This window comes from Zerene cesonia, chromosome 7 (genome assembly GCF_012273895.1).
Source record: "Zerene cesonia ecotype Mississippi chromosome 7, Zerene_cesonia_1.1, whole genome shotgun sequence".
NCBI lineage: Eukaryota > Metazoa > Arthropoda > Insecta > Lepidoptera > Pieridae > Zerene > Zerene cesonia.
The window spans coordinates 7,860,073-7,880,975 of record NC_052108.1 but is presented as its reverse complement, the minus strand read 5'-3'; the positions used below and the strand labels follow the sequence as shown (position 1 = coordinate 7,880,975).

Here is a 20,903-nt window from a genome sequence, read left to right as displayed (position 1 = left end):
ATATATATATGTATCACTACATAGTGTAGAACTTCGCTTTCAGTTGTCCCTGTGTCTGTATGCTTATGATATATTATGATGGTATATATACCAATGTACTATAGAAGGTAGCTGATGAATTAATGAAATATATAATAGCTGCATATATAATCTGCCACAGATTAAATAGGCCAACGACTATAAAAAGTCATACATTTTTCATCATAGAATTTGAGATAAACATGAAAAATTACGAATATAATCATAATTGAAAATTAGCATTTAAAGGCAAAATATCGGTGACACGTCACGTTCGTCAAATTTTTTTTATCAACGATGTTTCAAATTATTTCCCATTTTTTTCCTTATTACAAACACAAATTTGATCGATGTCCCATAAATCTAATATATAAAATTCTCGTGTCACAGTTTTCGTTGCCATACTCCTCCGAAACGGCTTGACCGATTTTGATGTCGGGTAGGTCTGAGAATCGGCCAAAATCTATTTTTCATACACCTAAATGATGAGAGCAAGGCAGAACAACGTTTGCCGGTTGCACGTAGTTTAATATAAAATCCTAATTTAATGCCAGTATTTCAGATGTGTGGACAAACAGTCTTAAATTCAATATATATTTGTAGTACGAGTGTAAAAGATAAGCGTATCGGCGAGATAAAAACCTGACCACGTATAAAAGTTAGATAACAATATTGCGTATTACTGAATTGAGTTGTAAATAAATTGGTTGAAACGTAAAAACCTTCGCTACAAAGTATGAAATTATTTCAAGTTTAATTTTTAGTTTTATAGCATTGAAATGCTTTATAAATGAGAAATTTTGAAAGAATAGAAAAAATTTAGAAAAAAATTTGATCACGAGGCAGGATCAGGATCCTGTGATGTGTGTGTGATCAAATTTTTTCTATTCTTTCAAAATTTCTCATTTATTTCAAGTTGTCAAGACCGTGCTGTATTGTATTTAGTATGACGTAATAATGTCAATGGAATATAAAAATACCTCGATAATTCAAAACTATGATAAGTAGGTTATTAAGTAAATATGAAAATGCACACAACTGAGGTTATCACAAAAAAATAAATTAATATAGTTTATTTTTAAAAACTATGACAACGGCTATCAATAAGATTACCATTACATATTATAATATACAACAACTTTAATGAATAGAAAACGCTGGTTTATCATCATTATCTATTACCTATGCGAAAAGCAACATGATTCAGTATTTTCACAACGGATATCACAATTTACGGTATCGCATATGCTACATTATAACTAAGCCTGATAAGGTAGTCCAATAGAAATACTACTCAGTAACCTAAAGTAGTAAATACTCCTGAATCGAAACTGAAACGTTGAGAAAAAGTTTGTCATCACTGCAATTGATGATCCCATTATATCTTTACTATTTGCACTTATATTATAAAGAGGAAACTGTTGTATTTTTCTATGTTTTTTCTAACGTTTTCACACAAAAACTGCTGTACCAATTTAATTTACCATTGAAAATCTGCAATTTCACTGATTGACATAGGCTATATATGTAGTACCACGGGCGAAGTCGGAGCATAGTACTAGTAATCTATAAGGAGTTAAATCCCCAAAAGCATAAAGGTATATAGAAAAATCCCAAAGCGGTCCACTCAAAGGCAGTCTACAAAAGATAAACAGCGTATTATGGCGTCGAATTAATCGTAGGTCACGTGTTGAGCACACGCGGGCTTGATGGGCACAGGTAGCGTTGCGTAAACCAAGTATAAATAGGCCAGCAGTGTGATCAATACACGCTAATTAGATACCTTTTGGAGTATTCGATGTTTCTTGTCCTTTTGTACCTGGTAGACCTATTTCACGTGTGTTTTCATCAATTAATTAGCCAGGTTGTAGTACATCTTCTTCCGTTTTTAGTGTCCATGTCCATGTTACATGATCTCCAATTACAACCATTGCCCTGGCCCTATTTGCCAAGTCGATGGTTTCTAACGTCAGTTCTGTTAGAATTGTGTTGGGTACGTCAGGAAGTTATTTATCCTGGCGATCCTAATCAGGCTAATTCGTTAAACTCATGAAATTATTTTGCTGTCATCCTTGATAAGTTGTAAAGTTTGAATTTTATCCGTCCGATTGAAGTGGATCAAAATCGAGTGTAAAGGAGGCGGTTACGTACAAACATATAAACATAAAGGTGAAGCAAATGAAAGTGTGGTAATTATCCAAATTATCAATCAATTCATTTACGAGTTTATACCAACAGCAATTGATCATTATTCATCTATTGACTTATATATAGGTACTCTAATATATAAGGCAAATAATAGTAAATATAAGAGCATTTAGGTCAAAATTTTGAAGATGTTATCAACAAACATCCCAAGGTGACATATTTGCTCTTGTTTCATGACGGAAGGGTCCAAGTTTCGTAATCGCCGACCCCTGAACCTAGATAACGCTATTCAATGAGATTTTTATTATAATTTACTTTATTTGCGTAATTGCGATAATGCGTGACATTCATATGCTCGTTCTGATTGAGTAATAGTAATAATTGATCTTCATTGTGTTGTATTGAATTGCTTTGGTTGCTAAGTGTAGCACGCGACTTCATTGGAGATTTTTTTAATTTTATACCTTGATAGAACAACGTATTATTCTTAATTGTTATTCATAAGACAGGCATAAGAGACACAGGCAAACAGACATTTTTTGTGGGTCTTTCGAAGCATTTTATGCAATTCATTCATTCGGTCATTCAGAAACATAGTTCGATAATATAATGGTTTGTCTTTTGAATTAACCCTTTATACGTTTGTAATTCGTATAAATTCGTATATAGTAGCATAAGGTAGCTAAAATTAAATTGTGTCGGAAACAGATGTTACAATAGAACAGGGTCATAAAGAGGTTAAGATCTGTATTCTTAATTCGATTATTATTACATTTAACATGAACTAAAGCACAGATAACATAAAAAAAACAATAAATAAATTTGGCGCCATCTAAATCGATAACCATAAATACAATTTATACTCTATTATGTTCTACAATTTCGTTTCAAACGTCGCGCCAAAAATAAATACTCCCACTTAATCTCACCTTTATTTGTGTAACGATTTATGAATATTCAAATGTGCCACTAGCATTATTCAGCGGCGTTTCATGCGCCCCTGTTACATATATTTCATACACTTTACCTGCATTAGCATAATCGAGGCATTGACTTATTTTAGGAAGGCTTTGTATCGCCGGGTTATTTGGTTTGTCTTTTGTGTTAAATATCTTTTTTTGGAAGTTTATTGCCTCGCTTTCGCGGCCTTTGTTTCGGTTATATGTTTCACGTTTGTATGTTTCGGTGTTATAATGTGTGTTGTCTGATGATTGTAATGTTTTGGTACTTTATTATCTGTATATTTTTTTGCATTGATTGTTCTAGAAATAACAATGTTAAAAGTTTACAAACGTTAATCTGAGCGTGGATTTTTTCTTCTGTATTTATATTAATAGAATTAAAAGTTAAGTACAAAATAGACTACTCATTAGCATTTACGTCATTCGTATAAATAAATTCATTAAACCAAATCATAATAAAATTGTGGTATTCAGAGGAATATTAAGGAATACTTAAAGATTTTATTATATGATTCGTTATAACATAATATTAATATATCAAATACTTATACATAAGTACGTTTGGATAGCAGTAGTTTTGTATGTTACAAAATAACCTGTATTCAATATATTAATTCCTTCCCCTTATAGCCAATGTTATAATTCATTCAAATGATTTTGAAGAAAATACTAATTATCACCGAACAGCAAAAACAACATAAACTTCAGTCATGTAGAAAAACGGGTTGGAAATTTTTATCTAAAATAAGGATGTTAATAGTTTAGCACATGATTACTCCAATAATTTTGTATTTCGAACGAACAGTTTAATCATGCATTTGTAACAAGTAAGCATTAATTGTAAAAATTCCCTAAATTATCTGATTAATGAAACAGCATTCTCGATATCCGAATATAGTGAAATAATCAGTTTTAAAATAAATTCGAAGATATAAAAGATAGTACATATATTTTGTAAATACTTACCAAATATCAAACAATATGTCAAAAGATAAGTAGATAATTGCAAGGAAATCTTTTAGCAAATTAAATATGACTCAGATTTTATTTCACTATATTTGGAACGAGTATATGATGACGAGATTTCCCTTGTCTTTTTCTATAACTCTCATCATTAATTTAGTCAGCATTTTATTATTAATATTCATAACCTCGACGCAAACCTTAAGCACAATGTAAGCAAGCAACCTAGAGAATATATGCTCCTGCTCGGAATTCTCCGTTAATTATCTTATTAGGTAGAAAATACACTACGGAGAAGAGTGTATTAAAGATCTTTATCGAAATTTTGAGAAAACTTACATTATGTGTATACTAATCATAACTATATCCTCCTGCACACGTCGGTATTTCTACTTGCTAGTTAGAATTCAGAACCTTCAAGGTTTCTTAATACATGCCATTCTTCATAATCATCTCATAAATATCGCAATTCACTTGTAGCACCGACCGACCGATTTTTTTTATGTCATCGTTGGCAATGGAGCTGGTGGATAGCCTAATGGTAAGCGCTACCACCGGCCATGAACATTTGGAGAAGCGTAAAGTCGATTGCAGACTTTACGCCTTTTCAAATTACCGACTTTAAATTGTGAAGGGATTAGGAACGATTGAGGAGAGGAATAAAGGATATGACTGTGAAATATAAGGAAAAGGCCTTCTTGTGGCTATATGGGCTTAACATCGGGTGGTCCACCATTCTCTTTGCTTTGATATTCCATAAAATAGTCACTTATCATCTTATTTCAGATCTACAAAGGGCTGGATATAGTGACAGCAAAGGCGTCCGAGACAGAACGCCAGCTTGTACCTCATCATCTGTTAGATATACTGGAGCCGCATCAGAACTTCACCGTGGTCGACTTCAGAAACAGAGCTCTCAAAATCGTATCCTTTATAATATGAATGATCAGAGAAGCCATGGGGATGAAATGGAATTACTCTTTAGGGATTTGAATAAGGACAGGAATCGGATGAAAACTTTTAGACAGTATAGTATTATAGAAGCTGTACTAATTTGAACGAAAACAATTAAATCAATTATATTAAATTCTGAAATATAAGTTATTAGGTGAATTGAAATTTAAATAAAGAAAGGAACATACAATAACTTCCCAGTATAGAATATTTCAAATAGAACTGTTGCGTATTGAAGTTTGAATGTATGTATAGACTCATATTAGCATACGACGATTAGTGCCCCTCACATTTAAAACAAATAACATCATACATAAACATTTTTTGTATACATACATTACAATGATAGATAAAACATTGACGTGATAGAAATTACCTGATAATGAGACACGAAATAAACATTGGTACATAGTTATGTAAAAAATTCTAACCCGAGCCTCGTTATTTGAAGACAGAAGGTACTTATTTATTCAGCCGCGGCCAGCCCTAGAATTCCAGCCTCTGATAGAATTAACGGCGTATTGTTCACACCTTAATGACAATATTTATTCCAGTCAGTTTACACAAATGCCAGAACAGATGACAATTATCGGCGCTCTGTTGTAACTGTATTGCACATAATTAATGAGATATTCGATAGAAGATTCCGAAATATTTTTCATGAGCCCTAAGGCACGCTTACACGAGCAGAGAGCGGTCATAAGGCACAGTTACTGGCTACTGTATTAATTTCTATAGATATAGGTAATAGGTTACAGAATATTAGGAAGAGAAAAAGGAAAAGTTTGATCTCGGACCTTAACCGACCGGAATGGGAACTAATGAGGAAAAATCTTGGACAGTCGTTGTTTTCATCAATTACGCGGGTACAGCCGCAGACAGAAAGCTAGTTTAATATAAATTTAAGTCCCTTTTGTTACAGTGTAGCAAAATAATGAGCATGACGTCGATAAGTTAATCAGTGACAAAACAATTATCCATAATAATCAGGTATACGTGAAACAATATGAAACCAAGATGCAGCATCTTATCATTAGTTATATGACCAATAATATTAGTAAACTTATGGAAATAACCGTATTATATGTCAGTTAGAAACAACCTACGCCTGCTATTTGTTTCTTATTCATCAAATACTTACATAACCGAGCCAAACTAATAAACTTTAATGCGATTGACACCTACAAGCCACTAATTTCTGCCGCTCACCGTTAAATCGGATTACCTGTGAGTAGGCTTTTGATGAGTTTACTGCTAAGTTTTATTGGTTACACAAAAACTTAAATTGAACTTTATTCACGTAGGTGCGAGATTACATCACTATTTGTGTGGTTTATTGTGCACTTTCTATAATAAGATAGATCAGATGCGCCATGGGTTGCACACTGGTTGTAAAATTGGTTTGAGTATCTATAAATTTCCAATAAACTATCCTTAATTTTGTATCAGATAGATAATTTAACACAGCAAGGTAAAATACCTATAATCGTGGGCGGTACGAATTATTATATCGAATCGATTGTATATAAAATATTAGTTGAAGACATGGATGACACGAACGCTTTGCTTTGGGATTGCAGTAGACGCAAACGAGACTTCATTGACCAAGATCATGTAGGGGGTAAAAAAATGAAAACTAATACCGATGATGAAGCAATACGAAGTAAACATGAGACAGTACCTGATAACGAAGAGAACCAGGACGCACTGATCGAATTAAGGAAAAAAATACAAGAAGATGTTGATAATGAAGCTAAAAAGACAAATGAAGAAGTGCATGCTCTATTGAAAAGTATTGATCCTGTTATGGCTTCGCGACTGCATCCTAACAATAGACGTAAAGTTTTGAGGTAAGTGGCTATAATTTTCCAATAGGGTAATGAATAAACAAAAATAATCATTGTAAATATTAATATATATGTAAATCTTTTTGATGTTACCTTATATAAAAGACTTAAATGATGTATCTTTGAAACCGAAACGTGAAAGATGAACCAAATACGAGTCTTCATGTAAACATCTCATTCGTTGGATATCACAGTTTCACATTCTGTTAAGCGGAATGTTATTTAGATTTCACAAACTGTATTATTCATTTATTCATGTAGAGGTAAGGCTTACATTACTATGATCAATGTTTGTTTTTACACAATAAACTTTAATCCATATAGTAAGTACTTTTATAAGCTTCATCTGTATGTTTGTAAATTACCGACCCCTTTAGACTTAACTTTGACCAATTTTAAACGAACAGATTTAACTCAATATTTGTACACTTATCAAGGATCGGTAACAATACAATAATTTCATGAGTATATCTTATTATCCTGATAAGGATCGCTATGATTAAATAATATCCTTACTATATATACTCTGTATAAGAGCAAATGAGAAAATTATTTAATTCTATCATAATTATTTCACTTGAAATGTAGTTTGCGACGTTAACATGTTTCTATGCAAATGTAAATGAGGAACAAGCTTTCAAACAAATAAGAATCATAGAAATCGGTTCACTCAGTCGAAAATTCTGAGGTCACAAAGCAGAAAAATAATAATTGACAACCTTCTGCTTTTTTATTTTCTTAAGTCAGTTTCTAAACATAAAAACCAAATAAATTCACAAAAATGCGGTAATCTGTCATATAATTATGAAAAATAAAATTCAAGATCAAATCGCTTTAAAACAAATTGTGTAATTAAAAGAATTCATTCAACAAGTCTTATGAATGGACCGCCGTCCACGGCATATCTCACATTAATTATTGTGCAATTTGAACTTTAACTCATTGTAATTAGATCCATGTGCGTTATCTCTTATCTATGTGAACGCCTATTACACCACAATTTATCTCATCGTTGTGTAACCCTTAACATTTCCTGTACATGAGTTAATAATTCTGGGAAACGGTGTGTAGGTATGAATTTTTTTCTTGTATCGATAGGGTCGTGCGTAAGAGGAAATGGTAAATCGACTGGCGAGTAAATTCAACTGCTTTTTATTCAAACGATTATGGATTCTTATGAATTTTCTTGAATTATTTAACATGTAATATGGTAACCTCGTTTCCTTGTTGACCTTCCCCATTACATGTGGTATTAATTTAGTTTTAACGGGTGGGAAACAATTATCGGCATAGAAACTACTTGTCTTTTTACTGATAATAAATCAGTTGAATAAGTATTAAATGAAATGCTTATTGTTGGACAGTATCAAATTTATAATCGTATCCAAAAATATAAGTATTATGGTTTGATTGATTGAATTATAATGTCTGATGACCTCGTAATATTTCGTAAAACTAATAACTTATGTTAATATCATAATTGATAACAGCAATGCTAAAAACGACCAAATAAAAAAGACAGAAAATTGTAGTATAAATACCCTGAAGTATGTCATTAATTTATTTAAACGTAATACTTGTTATTAAATTGAATAAAACATACATGACGCGATACTTACGATTCTATCTTAACGCATTTTATCAAATGTACTTCTTCAATATATTACTAGCTGTGCCCCGTGGTTTTACCCATATAATATCTTATGTTATATAACCTAAGGCCTTCCTCGACAAATGGGCTATCTAACACTGAAAGAATATTTCAAATCGGACCAGTAGTTTCTGAGATTAGCGAATGCAACCAAACAAAAAAAATCCTTCATCTTTATAATATTAGTACAGATACTAGTATAGTATTATGTTATCTGTGGTATAGATAATATTTTATGCACCTATAGCGCTCGAAACAGAAAACTTAAAAGCGGTTTTGGACCGCATCGATATAACACTAACATAGACTATTTAATGTCTGTGGTCGATATATCATAATTTATAGCAAAACGTTATAAAATACATTATATATTCGTTAATTGTTCCTCAATTATATACTTACGCAATTCGTAAATTTCTGTAAAAACTATTGACTTACATAATGTGTAATGTGTACAATTTATTTACCATTATCTTAACTGTCGTCTTTGACAATTCATAAATAAATATTTGACTTTTTTCTTTTTCAATTAACATATCATAGTCTGTTATAGCAATTGTCAAATTTATAAATACCTATTGCATCATTTCGACACAATAATTTGTTTAAGTTATGACGAAGCAGTTATATAAATATGCTATATATAATACCAATTATAAAGGGATTTGTCCGATTGAACGAGATACATAATGGAACTGCTGCTCTGAATAGGAAAGAATTAAAATATAATATATATATTTACGATAGAAAATTAAATACAGCCTATATAACCTAATATAGTTTCCTAATGGGGAAACTGTTTCATGTTAAACGTTTTTTATATGATTTAACATTTAAGATTAAATAATAAGCTAACAGTAAGATAGTGATTTTCTATCAAAATACATTTGAAATATTTCAGGCTTCTCACGCTGTACAAAAATAATCGCTTACAACGGGGGTCGAACCCGCGATCTGTAACTTATTAAACCAATTAAATAATTAACCCGTATAACAAAATTGGATATAGAACGGATGTATGCAGCAGAAGTGAACTTATTAAGTAGGTCAACATTGTCTTTGCAATAAAACCTCATACTTCTTTTGTCCAAAGAGTACCGTGAACCTCTTTCTTATAGCAACACTGGGTTGCCATTGATCATTGTTAAAAAACATTTATAAATGTGTAAACTATTACAGATATATACACCGCCGAAGCGGGACAACTTATTTAATTATTTAATGAGCTATTTAACATTTTATTTAAGCATTTGACGTCACCAAGGCGAATATTAAACGTCTTATAGCAACAGAAGTATTGGTCCACGTGATTAACATAAACATCGAATTGAAGGCCAACTGACATGATGACATAAAACAGCGACCAGCCAGCTAGATCCCTCCGCTTGAGCGACAGTACCGCGATAATGGACATGTAAGGGGAATCGTTCGGAGGCGGGGGGTCAAGGTGTGCTGGGCGGCGCGACTTCCGCGGGTCTTTGACCGTTGCGAAGGATTTCGTAGTTTGCCAGTGTGCGTAATGCGACCTTGGCTTTACTATCCGATAGGGTGGATATGTGTTGCTAGGTTTGGAAGTTTTTTCAATTAAATTATAATTTTAAACAAAAAGCTATACCGCCCGATACGTGATATTTTTTTTTAAATACTTATTAAATATGCATTTCAATGCTATAAAACTCAAAATTATGCCTTTAAATTGACAGAACTAGACCAAAAATCTTATCCACCACTAGTAGTAGTAGTAGTTATCGAATACTGTGTTCAATTCTACACATGCCGGTTCACCGGCTAACGTTAAATGAGCGTTAATGTTGTACATATTATTTTGTCGATGAGGTCTAATTGAGGAAAATATTTGATACATTACAGAATTTATAATGTTTTAAAATAGCTCACATCTGATTTACATTTTCAATTTCTTTAACTTTAAACTACAAATGCGAAAGTAGTAGTTTGTAGTTAGTAGTTAAGTTCTTCGTTTGTTTTTTTTTTTCTTTTATTTCGTACCCGAGCGATTTCATAAATTTATGTCTGGAGATAGCTACGTTAGGAACCCACGTCCTTTATTTAACCGTATCAACGCCTCCGCCAGTCCACGAATGATCCCATACCAGCAATCGAATTCTTTTCTTTCAGTGCAACACGTATCGCTATAAATAAAATCAAGAACCCTATTACGTATTAGATAATCCCCAATTCGTCTATCTCATGGTCACCAACATGATATCACAAGCGTGGCCCCTTTGATAAACTCCGAATTATTTATTGTAACACACATGCGCGAAACGCGCGCGTGTGTGCGTTACGTGTAAATGGTCATATTACAATTTGTGAATATTTCTGACTTGGTTTCCCTTACGTTGGGGCCTCTATGACAATATTAAGAGGATGTATTTGGATTGCTTTATAATTGATGTCTATGGGTTAATAGACCATATGGTAGCTTGAATCTTGAATATATTTATATATATGTATATATATACACATAGATATTAATATGTTCATGCTTTATTGTGTTAGATAAACTGCAAATTGAGGCTTAACCTAGGTTCTAGGTTATACTATAATGGCGACGTTATCGTTAAATAGCGATTTCTTCCAGACAACCGGATGTACGTAAAGAAATAATAAAGTTTAATATTAATCTATACTAATACTAGCTGCGCCCCGCGGTTTCACCCGCGTAAGTTCGTATCTCGTAGGAATACCGGGATAAAAAGCCTATATGTTATTCCAGTTGTCCAGCTGTCTACGTACCAAATTTCATTACAATCGGTTCAGTAGTTTTTGCATGAAAGAGCAACAAACACACACACACATCCTTACAAACTTTCGCATTTAAAATATTAGTAGGATTAGTAGGATTATAAAGCTGAAGAGTTTGTTTGTTTGAACGCACTAATCTCAGGAACTACTGGTCCGATTTGAAAAATTATTTCAGTGTTAGATAGCCCATTTATTGAGGAAGGGTATAAATGTACCACGGGCGAATGTAATGGATATAAATGGTAATAAAAATAATATATGACTGATAATATATGTTATAGTAATAATTAATTTCGTTTAGCACTTGTTAAATATTTGATCAAACCTAACAGCAACAGATATAAGTACATTTAAACGGTGAAGATTGAAGTTATCTCGCAATATTTTATCATTCTCGGTTCAGCTTTTTCGTAGGACAAGGTACAGTCAGTTGTGCTAACTGCCTTTTATTGTTTTATTTTTTATATATTTGTATATTTTTATGTTATTGTACAAATAAACCTTCCACTTAAATCACATTAAAATCCGTTACGTAGTTTTAAAGATTTAAGCATACATAGGGCCATAAGGACAGACAAAGAAAGCGACTTTGTTTTGTACTATGTAGTGATTTGTTAAGATATTGACAACGCGGGGGTAGTCGCGGGCGGAAAGCTAGTTATATAATAATATATTATATTGCAATTTCATTTCATTATCGCAAATTTCATTGTAATTCCATTAATTCCTATCCAACATAGCCGCCATGGTTTCCCAATTCGTGCCAAAAGAAATTTCGAGGCTGATTTTAATGTAGTTACCAGGAAGTAGCTCAAGTGAATAGGAATCTTTATTAACTAGCCACTCGCCCTGCTCCACTCGGGCTAATAAGGAAATATTCAGCCTATGGAAATATCTTTATGAATTAACCGCTATAGCTAAAAGAGTAATTACGAAACTATTGTAGTAATTCAGCATTCTGAAAACTACATATCTACATTCATTAATGTAACTAACTACATTCATTAATGTAGTTTTGAAATGGTTAAAGATTTTTCAAATTGGTAAAAGAAACAAAACAAATTTACGTACATACATACATTACGTACTGTTGAGTTACAAATAACGAAATATCTACTGGTTATCTGGATGAGTAGTTTTCTAGGATAGATTGTATATTTCGGAATGGGTTATTCATAAGTTCTATAAAACCAACCGAACCCGCGGCGTACAGTTTGTATTTCGAAGGTCTATTAACAATGATTTTTTAAACCGTGAACGTGACCTATTTAAACCAATTACACAATAGCGGAAACAGTTTTTTTTTTATAATTCGATTATGAGTCATCGAGCACAGATAGTTGCGAAGTAGGTCAGGCTATGGGGTTCCTTATTTCCGCCAGTTGCTAGGGCCTAAGTGGATCAAGGCTTGTCTTTGCTTTAGGGTTGTCGCGTTTCAGGTTTCAGATTTTTTTTTGTTAGTTACAGTACAATTTCCAGATATTTTAGACAATTTGTTGTTGATTAACATATTTATTATTATGAAGGTACTCTATACGATATGTCAGTAGTATATACTCGTTTTACGAGCGCTTTATGAATAACCTATATATTATTTATTTATTTGTGTATGCGAGCAAATTTTATAAAGATAAAATAGTATTTTATAAATGTAGAACAATATAATCTTATATCCGAAGATAAACTAGAGGAAAATAATCGGCATTAAGGTTTAATTTGCATCCATAAATTGTTGTTGAAGCACTGTCAAACATGATATAGTTTGAGAAACTCCTCTACGGAGGAAGCTAATTATGGGTCATGCAGTTCAAAAAAGTGCGCCCATTTCGTTGTATTATTTGTGAAAATTATTATCTATACAAAAGCAATTAGCGTGAGAAGACTTTGTGTCTGTTGTTTTATACTATACATGTAATGTGCGTAATTATATGTTAAGTAAGTATTCGCAAGACTAATAAATTAACGCTTCCCAGTGGCAACCCTGGCTATAGAAGTGTTCCGGCCATCTCCATGTAAATATCCACTATAGTTTATGTATTCATAGTAATAAGGCTACAAATTTATTGCGCTGGCTCATCTTTTTCATTATGTATTATTTAGCAGTTAACTAGGATTGTCGACGTTGCGAGTTAGTGGTTACTGGTAGCGTGTTTGAATCCTTGAAGTATATTTTTTATGGCAGAAGAGCAGAGAAGCAGCTGCTGTGGCCCCTTCACTAAAGCGGCGACAGAACACAATGGGGTTTTAGTCCGTAGTTATCCGACATACGGCTCTTTCCCCGGGACCCGTGGGTAGTCCACATTTTTTTTAGTAGGTAACCCCACTAAAAAAAGATGAGCCACCTGATGTTAAGTGGCCACCATCGCCCATAAATACTTATAACACTGTTGCTTGTACAGGTTCTTTGCCGGCTTTTAAATCATGTGATTCACGTATATGTATACGTTCTTTTTTGAAGGCCCCAATGTCGTAATTGTTCGGGAACACCGTAGCGGGTAAGTCGTTCCAAAGCTTTGCCGTACGCGGATGGAAGTATCGAACAGCGTACGGTGGTGGACCGCCATCCATCTATATGATGCGGATGGTATAAATTTTTACAGCGAATGGTCTGATGTTGGAACCTTGCGGCTGGTTATACACGGACCAATTCCTCAGAGCACTTCCCATAGAAGATTTTACAGGATGCAATGAGACCCAACGTCTTTTCATAAAGTAAGAGAATCAAACCAGAAAGGAACCAGCTTAATGTACATCAGCGACGTACGTTTTAGCTCTTTTCAGACGAATCCTGGCTTTGTACTAGTAATCTTTTCTATCAACTTATATCCTATATCATATGTGAAGCAGCTTTTTGAGTCATCATTAAGCCGGAAGCGATATAACTTTTATAGTACATAAGTTTCAGTTAAATCGGAATAATTAAAATATTATCGTCGTACTATCAGTTCATTTGTATTCAAATGAAAAGAATCTAACCTCGATTCGGATATTCTATTCTTTATTTATAATTTTAAGTTAACGATAAAATATAGAAATCATTTCTTTAATTCTTATGAGAATGTGATTAAATAGACATTCTCACAAGACGAATTAATTATTAGCTTGTTTTATCGAAAACGGCCAACTTACATATCCTTAAAAGATCGCACCTAAATCACTCAATATAAAGACAGGATAACAGTGTAAAAAATACAAGTGTAGTTATAAAGATATTCACTTAAATATAACTCACAAAAAACCGACACTGTACTAAATCTTGTTACAATTTTCCCATAATTAGCATCGTTATTAACGACATGATGATATAAACAAACGTTTAATTATAACTTTAGTGCTCCAGCCAACATCCGACTGTGTGAACATCCGCTTACCCTGTCTATCGTTTTTTAGCGGACCCGTCGCGTATTTGACACACAATACAATCGAACCAGTAAATTGTTTGTCGTCGTATCTACTGCGATGGGATAACGCTAAGTGTCGTTCGGTGGGTGTCGTTAGAATGATGTGTATACAGCATCGCCCGAGTGATCATATGGTTCGAGATGACGTCACTTTAGCAATAAGGAAGCCCGGGCAATTGTGCGAACAGAAAGGGCGGTCTTTGTACCATAACGAGGTATAAGTCAGTTGAGTTAAAGATTACGACTTGTAATTTTTTTTTTCAATAAAATGTTTAGTTTGTTCCTCAGGCCAAATAACGTAAAAGAAAAAGTTATATATGATTTATTTAATCAGTAAGTTAATAAATGCTATTGATGCACATGTCAAAAATTTTGATTAGCTGAATGGGAGTTTATGTAACTATATACTTATATATATATATATAATTCTATAATTAAATATATAATTCCGAACAATTAAAGCAAGTTATTCTCGTAATAATATGCGAAACACACTTTGTTCGATAATTAAATAAATATCCTATTAAATATGTTTATTCATTTGACTGTAGGACACTATTTGTTAATGACCCCAAGGTTGGTAAAAAAATCGTGTATGGTCTGCAGACAAAGTAAAATATTAAAAAGATTTATTCATTTTAGAACCCTTTTTGCTATTTATTTGTTGAACTACAACTTAAGCAATAATGATTGACATGATGAACTTTTTGTTTTTACAACGCATCGCAACATTAGATAACTATATAATTAAAAAAAAAAAACAATATAATTCTTGAGATAAATGTCAAAAGCTAGATTATTTAAAATTGTTTGTACACTAATGAAATTGTAGTATTAAAAATTTTCTAAGCATATTAATCTCTTTGATTTCGTCTGAAGCTTCCAAAAATATTTTTTTACGCACGCCGTTGTGTGCTGACGGTACCTTACTGGCCCTTCGTTCAACAATTATTTGATTAGTCACTAATGGTGTTAATATAGCCCGGTGAGCCAACGGTCGCGGGGTGTCAAGTCGAATGCTAATCGCTTATAAATATTATACTCGTATATCACATCATAAAGAGATCATATCAATAACTAGGAAGAATATTTATGTTCTAGATAAATAAATTGACTTGGCAAAACTTGGCAATAGACTGATTTTCATTTAGTTTCATATAAGTCAACCTGTATGTTGACAAAAGCGACACAATGTGAAACAGTTATACATTGCTTGCGATGCATAGGTACCATTTGGTACTAAGCAAGCGATCGCGCATTGCAGTGCGTTCGATGCGATTCAGTCGCGACTGCCGTTTCATCATTATCAGCCTTTTAATGTGCTGGACATAAGCCTCTCTCATAGCACGCCACTGAGTCCGGTCGTTGGCTCTTTGTCGCCAATTGTGACCAGCAACCCTACGAATGTCGTCACTCCACCTAGTAGCAGGGCGTCCTACGCTACGTTTACCGAGCCGTGGCCTCCACTCTAAGACATGTGTGCCTAAGACGTTCTGTGGCACATATGAGCAGCCCACTGTCACTTTAGCTTGCTAATATGTTGAGCTATATCGATAAATTTCGTTCTTTGGCGAATTACTTCGTTTCGGACTTGGTCCCTCAAAGAAATACCAAACATAGCTCTTTCCATGGCTCGCTGAGCGACTTCAAGTTGGTGGACCAATCGTACAGTCAGTGTCCACGTCTCGGCTCCGTAGGTCATAACCGGTAGGACGCACTGATTAAATACCTTTGTTTTAAAGCATTGGGGTAGTGACGATGAAAAGACTCGACGGAGTTTTCCAAATGCTGCCCAGTGCCATTTACTGAAGAGGATATATCTTTGTACTACCACTATTGCATGTGTAACCTCTTTTATCTGTTCTATGGTTAAGATCATCTAATATTTAGTAAATATAGTTAAAACAAAGAAACACGTTTAAATGATAAATTCCATTTAATTATCTACCTTATTCTTAAACAGATTGTAGGCAAGGAAATGGAAATAAGAAACTCATAAAATTATTTATCGCTAAGTTTACAAAGTGTGAGTTAAATCTGTCCGCTTCAAGTGGGTCAAAATCGAGTCTAAAGAAATTTCGTTACAAACACCACCTACCACAACAAGTATATACAAATACTAATATTAAGCGTTGATTCAGGAACTTATAAGGTCTTTGACCTTTTTTTAAGATGTTTAATGTAGATTTAGAAGTTTAAAAATAGCTAATGGATCGATGCTTTTACTCCTTTGAATATTTTAACAAATATTGAAATTCCATAAAATATTGTCAACCATATTAAATTAATGGCTGATTTTAACTACCTACTTATTCCTTTTTTATAAACAATTATATTCGACATTATAATTAATCGACAATTAATTATAAATTGATTTAAATGGATATATATTAAAGATTGTTGGGCTTGCAATTAATTGTGGTATGCAAATTATCCAAATAACCATATTAATGGTAAATTAATACGCAATTATCTTGAAATAAATCTTAAATAATAATTAATGATTTTTCTGATAAAAAATTGGTAGGAATAAAAAAAATATTACAGAACCAAAACCAGTTCTTTCGAATCTATTAAATCAGAATCCAAAAATAATTTTCCTGCTTTCAAATAATATGAATTGTTTTATTATTTCGACCATAAAATACTAATAATATACAGCTGAAGCGATTGTTTGTTTGAGCGCGCTGGTCTCGGGAACTAGTGGATTGATTTCAAAATATTACACCGTCATATATTTAAGTCATCCTTGAGTGCTATTGGCATTAATAAAGCTATCACAGGCGAAGCCGGGACCGGCCGCTACTTAACAACATACTAATATAAGTAAGCATTTTTGATATAATATTCATCATCATCATTATCATTAGCCCATACGTTGTACGCCAATGTCCATATCCCTGTCACAGCAGGGCCCGTGTCCATGAGACGTGATGTGAGAGTCTCCTATGAGAGTTCAGGCTATGATCCAACGTTGGCCAAGTTCGAGTTGGATATAATAGATTCCCGGCGGACAAATGCAAATCTCGTCAGTTGTAAAAGCTGGCCCATATTTTCGCAAGCGTTTCGCGCCATTTCATAAAGCCGCCATCTTGTCACGTCAGAATTCATTCATGAACGTCCATACATAAAAATGATTATGAAATAAATTCAACAGATATTAAATCTTAACTGAAATTAATTTTCAAACTTTAATGTCATACATACTATTATATATTTTTAAGAGAATCGGTAACATGTAGCTCTATTTAAAAAATTGTATAAATCAATTTAATACTTATTGAAAATAATAACCGCCTTTTTATTATGTTAATAATATGTAAATTATTTTATTTTAAAGTGCTTTTAAGTCTTTTTATTTAAGAGAAATAATTTACCACCAAATTAATAAGTTTTAAATATAAAACACGTTTTAAAATAGCAAAAAGCATAGATTTTTGCAATTTTTTATGGGTTTCCTTTCTGATATTATAATAGGTATATTTAGATGCCTATAACGTTGCTATGGAAAGTTATTCCAGATACCTTTGGTTGTACCAAGCAAGCTGAGTATACTCTGGTGACGTCATGTTATATGAAATATTTGAAAAAAAAAATATTGTCTTATTTCTTATTTATCATAACTTGTATCCCTGTAGTGGGAACATATGATGATGATGATGATATTATATAAGACCGAGCATAATACATAATTTAGTAACCTAAAACATCGCATATACGAATTGAAATGTTATTTACTAATTTCACATTTTAGAAAACCTTGAAAACCGTCTGACAGATGACATTAGCTAACATGGTAACATTGACCTTGTGACGGCAAATATTTCCCGCCAACCGCGATAACCCGCGCAATTCTGGGTCATAGTATTATATTCTATTCTTTATATACAATTTTTGCGTATCCGCAGTTATCATTCACAAGTTTATTTTGTAATCTATTATTAAAGCTGTTTAGATAAATTTGTTATTGTCTTGTCTTATAAAAATAATAACTTGGTTATATGCGTATTATGCCGTATGATTCGTAATCTTTAATGCAATTAACAATGAAATAATTTTGTAAATTATGCAAAACCAATTTAAATTATTGCCTATTTCTGTTGTATTTCTTTTTAATTATTACGCATGGGTACGCTTCTTTCTTTGCAAAAACTGTTCTAATATTTACACACAAATTTAGCATAGCTAGCCGCGTGGCTTTACCCACGTATATTATAATCGTACCACGTATATCACAAATATTTATCAAGGCAATATAATTTATATCAACTGCACCACTGGTCTACAATGGTCTTCCACAATTCCTTGTGATGGCATTCTTTCTAGGAGCATGCGTATTTGCATTTGATAACCCTAGTCTTAAATGTAATTTTTAGTTTTATAGCATTGAAATGCTTTATAAATGAGAAATTTTGAAAGAATAGAAAAAAAAAATCCCGCCTCGTGATCAAATTTTTTTTTCTTGTTTTTTTCTTTCCTTCGTTCTTGACCCCTCCCACAAAGTATAGACTGACCACAACACAACTGACCGTGGTATAAAAAGTTCAGAACAACTGAAACTCGGTGCGCTCGATGTAGACGAATGCTTGTTCGACTGAATCTTCGCTAAAAGCGAATCGATGTTTTACATTACAATGATTCTTATGTGTGGCCGATGAATACGGCTGTGTGAGTACGTGAAGTGAACGAGTATATTTTGTATGAACTAGCTGTTGCCGGCAGCTTCGTCTGCGTGGTTAAAATAAATTTTTATGGTGCAAACTCTCAACCCCTATTTTATTTCCCTTGGCGGCAGGATTTATCAAAAGCCTTTCTTAGCGAATGCCTATATCATCATAGTGCCTGCCAGTATGCAAATTTCAACTCGATCGGTTTAGTAGTTTGGACTGTGTGGTAACCGATCAGTCAGCCAGTCTCATTTGTAATAGGCATAAAATAATTAATATATCAGATTTCTTGTTAATTATATCAAATTTTAAACGCGACCAATTATTTTGTTTACTTTTCGAAGGGCCCAGACCAGCAATTATAAATTATATATTATATAGGTAAACAATTTTCAGTTTCTTTTTTGCTATCCTATTAATATTATAAACGCGAAAGTATTTGTGTAGATGTTCATTACTCTTTCACGCAAAACTACAAAACCGATTGCAATTAAATTTGGTACGTAGATAGCTGGACAACTGGAATAACACATAGGCAGCTTTATCCCGATATTCCTACAGGTTACACACACTTTATCCCGATATTCCTACGGGTTACAGACTTACGCGGGTAAAACCGCGAGGCGCAGCTAGTCATTAATATTTTACACCTTATTTCTCAACCCTTAAAATATAATATATTGTATGTATATGGCTTTAAAGACAAAGCCATTACATTGTAGGAACACGTTTACCTTCTATTTTCAATGTAATGTTTATCTTAATTCCATTTATATACCTTTCCTGGTTTAATCATTTGGTTAACCATGGCCACCTTACTTGATAACACGTTAAATATCTTATCTTAACGTTGGTTATCATTCCTTCCTTCAATTATCGGTCTTCAGTTTAAAAATTAGTTCGCCGTAAAGTGCATTTGTAATCTGGCATAAGCCGATTCGTTATCGGGTTTTTCGATTGATTCTATAAATCTAGTGTTTGTGGTGTAAACTGATGGATGATTATTGGAATGAATAAATTTCGCTGTCTAATTAAGTATAAATATATACTTTTTCTTAATTAGACTAAGAAGTAGAAGCAATCGTATTTAACGTATGAATAATAGATAATATAATAATCTGAAAATAAATATAATCTCATGTATGAATTAAAAGTATTCATTACTTTTGATATAAAATAGTCGATGCATAATCGCATTAAACAAATACACTTCATATTATATCCATGCATTGTTTTAAATGCCTTATTTTTTAAATCGGTAAAATTATTGCGCTAAACAATTTTGCCTCGTGTACACCGTTTATTATTCTTATTGTTGGGATTCGTAAACTTTGTTTGTTTTAGTTAAATTTATGCTATTAAATTTGCTACTTGGCCATTGCTTACATACTAAGATTAAATCCAAATTAAAACGATATTTATGTTTTTAACACGCTTTTATTAGCTTTACTTGTATGTTTGTATGTATGTAACTCACACCCGTTTTTCTCCCACTTCCCGCGAACCGATTTCATTCAAACTTTGTA

The 20,903-nt window shown here is 32.8% G+C and overlaps 1 protein-coding gene across 1 annotated transcript in view; it reads left to right on the top strand.

The window, feature by feature from the left end:
- The window catches only part of LOC119840737 (tRNA dimethylallyltransferase), a 171,155-nt gene that overhangs the window by 65,269 nt on the left and 84,983 nt on the right, over positions 1-20,903 (top strand). Inside the window, exons 2-3 of the mRNA XM_038367456.1 lie at positions 4,878-5,015; positions 6,495-6,895. Coding sequence (XP_038223384.1) covers positions 4,878-5,015; positions 6,495-6,895 — 539 coding nt within the window. The remainder of the gene's footprint in view (positions 1-4,877; positions 5,016-6,494; positions 6,896-20,903) is intronic.